Consider the following 10,804-nt stretch of genomic DNA (forward strand, 5'->3'; position numbering starts at 1 on the left):
CGTATCTATACACTTATTTAAAGGAACTCGCTCGAGGAATCCATGAAAGGCCAAATCCCGTGAGAATCCGGAATAGAATAGGTCCTCAGTACCCCTTGCTTGTCGTAGGAGGCGACTAAATGGGGCGGTCCTTCGGATGAGACCGCAAAAACCGATGTCCCGTGTCACAGTAGGTGTGGCGCGATAAAGATCCCTCCCTGCTCAGAGGCCATAAGCGCCGAGCATAGACCGAAAAGTTTGCAGCCCTTCATCGGTAATGGTGGCGTCTCCATATGAGTGAAAAATTCTCGAGTGTTCAGCCAATCTGGATTTGTTGTGTATCCCATACGTTGTGGTACTATGAAAAGTTTTTCTTGATTGTATCATTTCCCTTAGATTGTAGAGACGCCAGGAGGAAGATGTCATCACGTTCTCACTCTTTTCAGTAAGGACAAGTTCCTTTTTATTTATCTATGGAATCCCTCTTCCCCCAGGTAGGATTGGAATGGATGTTCACGCTCGCTGTATGTAAATACTTCAAGATCTGTGATCCAGACCTACCTTCCTCTTCATTGCTTTATGAGGGGTCATGAACTTGTGAAATAGTGGGTGACCTGCGTTTGCAACATGCCGTTTGGTTTCATAATTATGTGCTGTAAGTATTATTCTAACCATTTTAGGAACGGAATAAAAAAAGTCAAGAAATAATAAAGCATACAGTTTTATATCAATGAAAAATCAGGGTGTATACAACACTAGATGGTGCTCCAGCCCAATATCGTAGAGAACTGCTCCACAAACAGCTGGTGTACACCTGACGTAGGCAGCACTGACTACTGACTAGTGTTGTTTGGTTACTTCACAGAATGAATGGAATCAAAGCTTTCCTTTGTTTGGGGTAGTCTTCGAATTTTTCTTTGTACCACCTATAATACATCATTCCCATTATAATACCAGCATAAAACATTCAGTATAGGTTTGAGAATACCTAGTATTATGTTTTTTAAAAATCTCTGTTACAACTATTAGTTTCTAAACTTTTAACGGCAGGTGTTTTTCATGGTTAAATAGATTCCATACAACCGAAATAATAATACCGGTAACCAAATTAAAAGCCCTTTCATACTCATATAATAAATGTTAATCAAATCGTCAATTTAAAAAAAAAAACTGCTCTCGGCAGCTCAATGGTAGAACGGGAGGTTGTGAGATCGAGTCTCCCTCGTGACATGGCCATGTCAATCCTAAGACGTAAATATAGGTAGTGATTGCTCCTTCTGCCAAACGCTCGGCATTTAGAAGTGGGAATCTTTCGAATATAACCTTAAAATGAAGGGGTCGTGCCACGGCAGGCGTTGGCACATTAAAGAACCCTCACTGCTACGGCCCTAAACTACGCACACGTACTTTACCTACAGCTGGTGACGTCTCAGTATAAATAAAAAGTTTCAATGATACACGAAGCAACCACCCAACCGACTTTGAAATCCTCAGAATTGTTGATAATTGACTTGCAGATATCTTGATCTCGAGTTCTCCCTTCACTAAATTTTACACCCGCCAAAAATACGTGTTGCTCGGTGGTTACAAGAAATGGTGTGATAATTGAACAATAGAACATTTACTTGTGATGATGACAGGCACGTGGTCCTATGTTGCATAAAGTGAAGAAAAAGAAAGAAATGGCGGGAAGAGTTCCATTAGCCACGGCGAATCCAAACCACTCCAGGATCTCTCCAAAAAAGTTGGCACCGGAAACGTACTCAAACATCCCACCTACAAAGTACAACTGTTCAATAAGTGTAAAGATTTGTCACGAGGACATGTACGCGTTTAACGTCCGTTAGTCACGAGGACATGTACGCGTTTAACGTCCGTTAGTCCCAGACTGGAAACGTTTATCTCCCACTAACGTATTTTTCCTCTACAATTCCAACTTTATTGATTTCTCGAATTTCGCCGCCATGTTTGTTTACATTGGTTTTTGTACCAATAGAGTACACCGTATTCAGATTGATACAAGGCAAGTTTCGTACATGCATACTGTCCAGTCTCGTAGGAGTTCATATATAATCCTATCATTGTTTACAAATCGGAATCGTATTATGGGGGAAAGGGGGAGAAAAGGAAAAAAAGGTGAATACTTTAATAGATCTGTAAGCTCTACAAACAGATTTCAGCGATTTCATTGAGTGATGTTTTGGAAATGCTAGTTTTTCTAGTCCAAATATTTCTGTCAAGATAACAATTTGCCTCAATCAATTCCAACCCATGTATTTGGCGAAAGGTCTTCTGTAAATCATTATCACCAACTGTGGTGTTGGATCTCATGAGTGAATGAGTTTTATTACATGTAGAGATAATTTCCGTGTACATGTATTCATTTAGAGATTTTTGTCAGTTGGGCCATAGTGGCGAGTCTTGCATGAGATCTTATTAAACTTGTCTGCAGTGACTTTGTTGTTATCTTTACTTTTTTGCATTCAGAAGGGCTTGAATTGGATGGTGGATAAATGAGATATCCTTTAAATGAAAGTGGAAAGCGGAAGATCTTTGTCTCTATTAGTTCTCGGAGGTTAGCGTAGAGTAGTTTGTATTGCGGATATACCCTACTGAATTTAGTTAAACTTCCGTTTGCAGGTAATAAAAGTACATATAACATCGGTGAAATCGAACTTCGCATAAGTAAGGCCTCGCCTCAAAATCTACTGAAACCTGTCATCCATGCAAAAGCATAAAAATAGGGCACCGCTAAAACGGTACATGATAAGCTTGCATACATTATTGACCCAGGAATTTGAACAAATAAATCCATATCCAAGGATAATAATTTGGATCAATATAAAATGTTCTATGAGTTGCAAAATCAAGGTATTAGCAACGACAAATATAAGCCCATGGGTTATAACTTCTTCATACACATACACTTGGCTAGGGTTTAATTCTTTTCCACAGATAAACAGACAGACCATAAACTGTATGCCCCCAAATGTTTGAATCTGTAGGCATAACAAAATACAACAATAAAATACATTTTCGTTTACAGTCCAAGGGCTGTAACTCCTTCAAAAATAGTGGGACAGCATTCCCCTTGTAATATACACATCTACACATTGTGGCCTTCCTTTGTACTAAGTTTCATTGAAATCCTCCAAAGGGTTTAAGAGGAGTTGCGAAGAAAAGGTGCGTGCATAATAAGTCCAAGGGTCCTTACTCCTTCAAAAATAATGGTGCAACATTCCCCTTGTCATATACACATCTCCACATTGTGATCTTTCTTCGTACCAAGTTTCATCAAAATTCTCCAAATGGTTTAGGAGGAGTTGCGAAGATAAATTTAAAGGGACAGACGGGCAGACGGACGACAGCGCTTATAGCATAATACGTGCATTGTTATGGGAGTAACAAGGACTGGTTGTAATTCAAAAATCTCCCAAAACTCAAAACATCTACAATTTAAGAGATTTTACATTTCTTACGTACAGTACATATATTGGACATGGCTCAAGATGTCTCTTAAGGTAGTTCACTACACTAAAGTTTATACTCTTTATGACACTACGTCATAAGATGGCGATTTTAAATCAATGTTTTGTGAAATTATTTGCAATAGGTTGGTGAACCGCAGATCTCGAGTTCATATTTTTGAAAATGATGTTTTTATCCAAATTTGCATATTTTCTGCCTTTTTGTCATAAATCCTTATCATCATATCTTTTATGATTAAATCAACTCGTACCGATTTGAGAAACTATTTCAGGGTGTAGTGAGCGACCTTAATAGGAAAAAGTTTTTTTTTTTTTTTATATTTCTTTTAGTACACGTAATGATGCAACCATCTACAGCGATTAAGTTAGTCTTGAATACATGCACACACAGGTGAATTTCGTAGAATCGATAAACAAAACAGAAGATAGTTACTATGGTTACAGTTAGTTTAGCTGGTATGTTAATGACATCGAGCTGAAGTGTATCAATATTAGTTTGTACAGTATTTATGACATGATGCCCTTGTCAATCAAATCCAGAATATTTCAGCGAGATGCAGCCACTAACTGAGGTAATGCGTTCCATGAAAATATGTTTTGTCCTATACGAATATATTTCATGGACTACATATACTTTCTGAAACGTGATCGTTACGTCATTAATGGCGCCTGTAGCAAGGATTCGTAAACCGTCACACCAATTGTGATAGCCTAGTGGTTACACGCTTGCATTGCGACCATGAGGTCCCGGGTTCGATTCTTGATCCCTGTGCAGCGTCAAACCTAAGATGAGAGGTGAAGATAACGAACAGTGATCAATCTCATAACTTCTATAAAGGTGAAGATGACGAACAGTGATCAATCTCGCAACTCCTATAAAGGTGAAGATAACGAACAGTAATCAATCTCATAACTCCTATAAAGGTGAAGATAACGAACAGTGATCAATCTCGAAACTCCTATAAAGATGAAGATAACGAACAGTGATCAATCTCATAACTCCTATAAAGATGAAGATAACCAACAGTGATCAATCTCATAACTCCTATAAAGATGAAGATAACGAACAGTGATCAATCTCATAACTCCTATAAAGGTGAAGATAACCAACAGTGATCAATCTCATAACTCCTATAAAGATGAAGATAACGAACAGTGATCAATCTCATAACTCCTATAAAGGTGAAGATAACGAACAGTGATCAATCTCATAGACAGTGACTGCTCATTCGATAAGCCAAAGTGGCAAGTTTTTTTCTTCTGAAATGACCTTAACATCTCGCGACCTGATAGATTTTAACACGATAAAGAACTCTCACTGCTACGGCGTTGACACCTTTAATACATACGTCAAAAATCTGCTGATCACGTCCCAGTATGAATGCAAAACTCTCCAACGGGGCGCAAAACAGCTAGTGAAAGAACGCAAACCGTCAGCAGATCACGTGATGGAGGTCATCGACTCGTTAATGGGTTACGTGGAAGGTGAAAATAGATTTAATATACCATCAGTAACCAGTCTCATATGGAATCATATGGTATACTTCTTATCCAATGAAAATGTACGATTTTCAACATATGCGCGATAACATTTAATACCGTACTCAATAACTTTAATGGAAATTTAATGCACAGCCACAATTGAAATATAGAGGAAAGTGTATAACATGCCTTTCCGTAGAAATCTTATTTGCAAATTTGAAATTAAAAATATTACAGCATCTGTATGAGAAAAGTACAACAGAATAAAGTAAATATCTTTTTTGTCGTTCATCACGAATTCTGTAACAGCTGTTTAGATAGTTTCATACGTAAACCAAAATTATTGTTTTACCGTTACCGTTGGAATACATTTAGCATAAACCAAAACAATAGGGGATTTTCAAGTTCTTTCGTTCCGTACATATTTTCCGTTTAAGAAATCTACCTAAGTCACGTGGTTTGGCGATTTTTTAAGGCGTGCTTTCTTCCGGTTTAGCTAACAACCAGACGAATTCATTCAATTGTTTTACTTACTGGTTTTTTATACCAGTGTTAATGGTTTGTGGCAGAGGGATGTAATATGGATTTACAGAAGAGGGGAAAACAGGCACGTAGCCATTCTCTCACCAGAGGGCGCGTTACGCAAGCTTCACTTCCACCTGTCAGCGCTTGGAATCACGTGACAATATAATCACATGATATAAACAGTCATTCTCGTTTCCTTTCCCTTTAAAACTTCTGGCAACACGCGATACGTCAGGCTCTTTTCATAAACAACTTTAATAAGTAGATATTTACTATTTAGCTCTTTGTCTCTTATTTTACAAGTTTTATCGTATTTTTACAGCCTTTCTTACTTTCGATTCCATGTTTAGATTAAATCTTTATTATGTGAATGTCCTATATTCATACGTATAATACGAAATAGTTCCAAATTTAGGATCGGAAAACAGCGATTTGAAACAGTTTACAGTTCGCATCAATTCAATTGCACCAAAAGATATTCATAATATGATTAAATATTTAGTCCGAAACATAAATGTTGGATATTAGAAACTTTTGCAAGTTTTCTGTAAATTGAGCGTTGAGAGAGATATATGAGTGACGCTTTTATCAAAGAAAGATGGCAATTAACGTAGTTCCACACTCCTGTGACGTCATAAGATTTTGCAAAGTCAATAATTTAATGACTGGAACATAAATTTTGTTGGAGTCTTTTTCAATAGTTATTGTAAAAAATCTTGTTAGCCATAAAATATTTCAAAAGTCTTAGTTATATTAGAATAGTCAATGATGTGTTTCAAAATGTTGAATCCAAGGACAATAACTCTGTTTTCATTAAATTATTTATCAAGTCCATTATGCAATAGATTTCCTATATTTTTCACAAACATTTTACCAAGGTGACAAGGAATTATTATCTGTGCCTTTTCATGAAATTACATACAATTTTAATCCATGAGTGGTTTTGAATAGCTCAGCTGTATGGTGCCAAACTTAGGTTTTTTATGGGGGTATACATACTCTGGAAGCTATAGATTTGAAATTATTAAGGAAAGGTATGGATTTTTTCCCATAAATAAATATAACATAAGTACATCTACTAATATAAACAGAAAAAATGATATGTAAACCATGCTATAAGGAAATTGTGTCCATATTTGTTTGTTTTTTAACATTTTGGAGAATAAGGCTAATTCAATAATTTTGCACTTATTGTACTAAAACTTGATGAACAGATTGAAAATGACATGTGTTTTAGTTATTGACATGTTTCCTGATAAATAATTGCAATTTAAATTATTTTTTTTATTTTTTTTTCATTTTAAAATAACAACAGATAACTGTTTCCAATGATTTTCATAAAAATCTACATAGGGGTACATTACTTCAGTAGTGTCTGTAATGAAAATTAAAATGGAAATCCTTCACTATTTTGCCTTTTTTCATTACTCTGAATGTTAATTTATTGATTCCAAACAAAAAAATGCTACCTAAACCCCCAAAATCCAGGACTAAGGACCCACCTTAACAATATTTGAGCCATTTTGTTATCCAATACTCATAAACTCACTAAAGTTGCCTTTCCCCTGAGATAGGATGGTCTCAGAAACTCTGGATATCATCTTTTAAGAAATAATACAACGATAGTAATTAGCGAATGTACCCACTGTCATCATATTTTACGTCATAATTTACGGAAGAATTCGACAAAGGGAAATAACTCTTGGGGAACTCGGAACTTCCGTATTGTAGGTTACTTTTACGGTAAAATGAACAATAAACACTCATCTATAAAAAAATTTCTTCAATTCGGAAAATGACTGTGCCCTAAAAAAATATGTCCCAATAGTGACTAAATGTAGAATAAACACGGACATGGAAGAACTCGAAAATCCCCTATTACCTTACCGTTAGGAATTTTATAGCCAGTCTCCCCTGGTTTTCTTAAGTTTCTGAGAATATGGTCAGCTTGAAGATTGATAAACATCCCCATCAGATATAGGAAGACACCTGAAAATATCATATGCATGACAATCAATAGCCCTGGCCAGAATTTACATAACAGGACACAACCTTGTTTAAACATGGAAATTTGTGATACTAAGACGGTCAGCATTTTTAAAATCCTTACTGTTGACCCGTTTTTGCTTCAAGGTAATAGAAGGGGAAAAAACCCACATCTACACTACATGCATACATATCCATATTAATTCAACTATTTTCTTAGGAAGAATATAAAACTAATCTAAACTCATTGTATTCCCTTGTTATACATTGAATCCCTTTTATGGCATTGACCGTGGTCTGAGGGTCTACACTGCAATAAGATGCTTGAATTCTTTAAATTCTAAATCGATATATTGTACCCTTGTTCTTAAGAACCCCCCTTTTTTCCCAATATAAACCCCATTTACAGCTTCATGTAATTATATATATTAAATGAGAATGCTTGCATGTTAGTATTCATTTGGTATATTGTATCTGGTTGTTACTTTGGTCACGAGGGACCCGGGTTAAAATAGGTCCTCAGTACCATTAAGACTTGCTTGTCGTAAGAAGCGACTAAAAGGGGCGGCCCTTCGGATAAGACCGCAAAAACCGAGGTTACGTGTCACAGCAGGTGTGGCACGAAAAAAAACCCTCCATCCTCAATGACTGTAAGCGCCAAGCATATACCTATATTTTACAGCCCTTCACCCTTCAGGAAGCCTTCATGTAAATTCCAGCTTTTCTGGCTCAGAGATTCTTGAAAAGATTTTTAAATGACCCCACCCTATTTTTGCATTTTTGTGATCATATCCCCTTTGACCCTTTCTTTCAACAAACTTGAATTTCCTTCACCAAGGATGGATTGAAATTGGCCCAGTGGTTCTGGAGAAGAAGATTGTTCTTATATATCTGCATTTTAAACTTTGATCCCCATTTTTACGGCCCTGTCCTAGTCTCGGGGGCCATGATCTGAACAAATTTGATCTACTTTACATCAGAAAGCTTTCAGGTAAATCTCCACTCTTCTTGCCCAGTGGTTCTTGAGAAGAAGCTTTTTAAAAAATGTCTTTATATATTCGCATGTATAACTTTAGTCCCCTATTGTAGCCCCAATATACCCGCAAGGGTCATGAATTTAATAAACTTCGATCTTCACTATGTCAGGAAGCTTTCATGTAAATTTCAGCTTTTCTGGCCCAGTGGTTCTTGAGAAGATCTTTAAATTACCACACCCTATCTTTGCATTTTGTGATTATCTCCCCCTTTAAAGGGGGCATTGGCCCTTCATTTGAATAAACTTGAATCCCCTTCACTCAAGCATGCGTTGTGTTAAAGGTTAAAATTGACCCTATGATTCTGGAGAAGAAGATGAAAATGTGGAAAGTTTACAGACAAACGGACAGACAGACAGACGACCGGTGATCAGAATAGCTAGCTCACTTGAGCTTTCAGCTCAGGTGAGCTAAAAATTAAAAAAGAGAAAACAAATTCTGTTATGACTGCTATGAGTAAATAATAAAAATTAAGTACGACTTTACAAACGAAAACTTTATAGTAACACTGGGATGAGTAACGGATATGATTGAAAAATTAAAATTACCTAAATATAATCTCGAATTCCACATCCATTTGCGACCGAAATCAGCATACTTGATGATGTATCCGACTTGGAGGTATCCGTTACACGCGCAGAATAGGAAGGCGAGAACGAAAGGAATAAAGGGGGTAGGCTTACCGCCCCTGATCAAGAAAGGGAACACCAATGACCTGTAAGTATTTTTTTTTTTAAAAAAGTAACTCACAATTTATAAAATTCACGTTGCAATTTGTGAATGTGAGTGATCGAGTATTCAAATCTTTAATGAACAAAAATGTTAATATTCATATGTTTTATGATGAAAATACGAGTCATGCATATAGGTCATGATCGATGGGACTTATAATGTATTTAAAACTCTCATTCATCAGATAAGTGTCAAATCACCGTGATCAAGCCGAGTTATGTTAAGTTTACACATGTAGGTCTATATTATTCATTATTCTTTTAATCATTTTCTTCTTATTATTATAATTTATTTAAAAAGATTTAGTAGCTTTATGACCCAAATGGCGCTCTATACATAAATCGATAACATTGTATAACATAACGTTTTCTGCTTACCTTTGAAAGTAGTGGAACAAAAACAATCCTGAAAGGAGTTTGTTTGGGATGAACTCCAATTTCGGACATTCCGTCCAGTATACAAGTAATATCGGCACGAGGAATGCTGGAAGTTCCTGTAAAAACCACGCGAGCTTGGCATTCACCCCGGCCCCCCAACCCTCACGTGCGTATCTACCGTACGGTGTACTAAGAAACTGTAAAATAACTACTACTACAACACCAAACAGAAGTAGGTTACAGGACAAGAAATTTAAAACGTCCAGATCTAGGTCTAGCACCTTCTTTATCCAATACTGCACACCCATCACTATACACTGGGCGTCACTGAGCTGGGTATAGTAAATGTAAACAGTATGTGCGGATCCAAACTCCGTACGTTTTAAGGGGTGTATATAGTGTAACTACATTCATGCAGATTCAAGTAAAAATTAGAATCTTCAAGTGGTTCAAAAGGCGTTTTGATCGCCCCCTCAACGTTATGGCGAGGACGGTTCCGCCCAGACCTACAGGAAAGGAAGATTTACGGAAAACATCCAGGGGTCATATCAATTCGTCCCATAACTAATTTTGACGTCTGTATTTATAAACTCAAGACTGAGGATGTATAGTTAAATGAGCTATGGTACAAAACTTGACATGTATATACTCATATGACAGTATTATCTGGGATCTATATGTGTGCCTAAACGCCGACTTTTGGCTGTGAGAGGATTTAGGCAATGGGGGATAACTCCTTCACACTATTTAAAGTGCTTGTCTCAGAGAGAAACAGGCAAAATCAGAAAAATATTCCAGAAGGGGGGTCCAAACTTTCCAACAATGATAACATTTTTTTGATGTATGGTCTAAAGTGAATCAATCGTGAGACCAAAATATAGGTCAAGTTCATTCTATTTATAATAACACGAGCAAACTGCATTTCGGTCAATCCCTAGCTTCCCTACATAGAAAATGGTCTAAAATTACCAATTTTTGCGATAAACTGAATTAGTTAATATCAGTTTTATGAATTAAAACTTATTGATATGGTGAAATATACAGTCTAATGTATCATTTGCGACTGTTGGATGATTTTTCATGTTTGACGCATTAAAAAGGGGGGGGGGGGGGCGACAAACATGGTTTACTATTTGAGATGTTCATTGTTAGTCAACTTTGAGCACCTGTATCGTGTAAGGTAGACAACTATTTTAATTGG

At 36.6% G+C, this 10,804-nt stretch overlaps 1 protein-coding gene across 2 annotated transcripts; it reads right to left on the minus strand.

Annotated features, from left to right (window-relative positions):
* Positions 1-687: 687 nt before the first annotated feature.
* LOC130054691 (3-oxo-5-alpha-steroid 4-dehydrogenase 1-like) lies at positions 688-10,136 on the minus strand. 2 transcript variants are annotated; one of them, XM_056165207.1, is made up of 5 exons: positions 9,604-10,136; positions 9,043-9,209; positions 7,362-7,463; positions 1,605-1,755; positions 688-905 (listed from the first exon to the last, which is right to left on the minus strand). In XM_056165207.1, exons 1-5 carry the CDS (start codon positions 9,909-9,911, stop codon positions 839-841), a joined length of 795 nt encoding a protein of 264 aa, XP_056021182.1. In that variant the 5' UTR covers positions 9,912-10,136; the 3' UTR covers positions 688-838. The 2 variants fall into 2 exon arrangements, with proteins under 2 accessions (XP_056021182.1, XP_056021181.1); XM_056165206.1 differs by having other exon boundaries at positions 1,605-1,768; positions 7,357-7,463; positions 9,604-10,129.
* Between the last annotated feature and the right edge of the window lie 668 nt (positions 10,137-10,804).

The sequence above is a fragment of the Ostrea edulis genome, chromosome 5, assembly GCF_947568905.1.
Source record: "Ostrea edulis chromosome 5, xbOstEdul1.1, whole genome shotgun sequence".
Classification (NCBI taxonomy): Eukaryota; Metazoa; Mollusca; class Bivalvia; order Ostreida; family Ostreidae; genus Ostrea; species Ostrea edulis.

Bases quoted from the DNA above. Each gene is read 5' to 3' on its own strand.
- LOC130054691 (XM_056165206.1), bottom strand. From the start codon at position 9,911: ATGGGTGTGCAGTATTGGATAAAGAAGGTGCTAGACCTAGATCTGGAC. The intron at 7,464-9,042 runs GTAATTTTAATT...TGATATTTTCAG, and splicing joins GAATTCGAGATTATATTTAG to GTGTCTTCCTATATCTGATG. The intron at 1,769-7,356 runs GTAATAGGGGAT...CTTATTGAACAG, and splicing joins ATAAAATTCCTAACGGTAAG to TTGTACTTTGTAGGTGGGAT.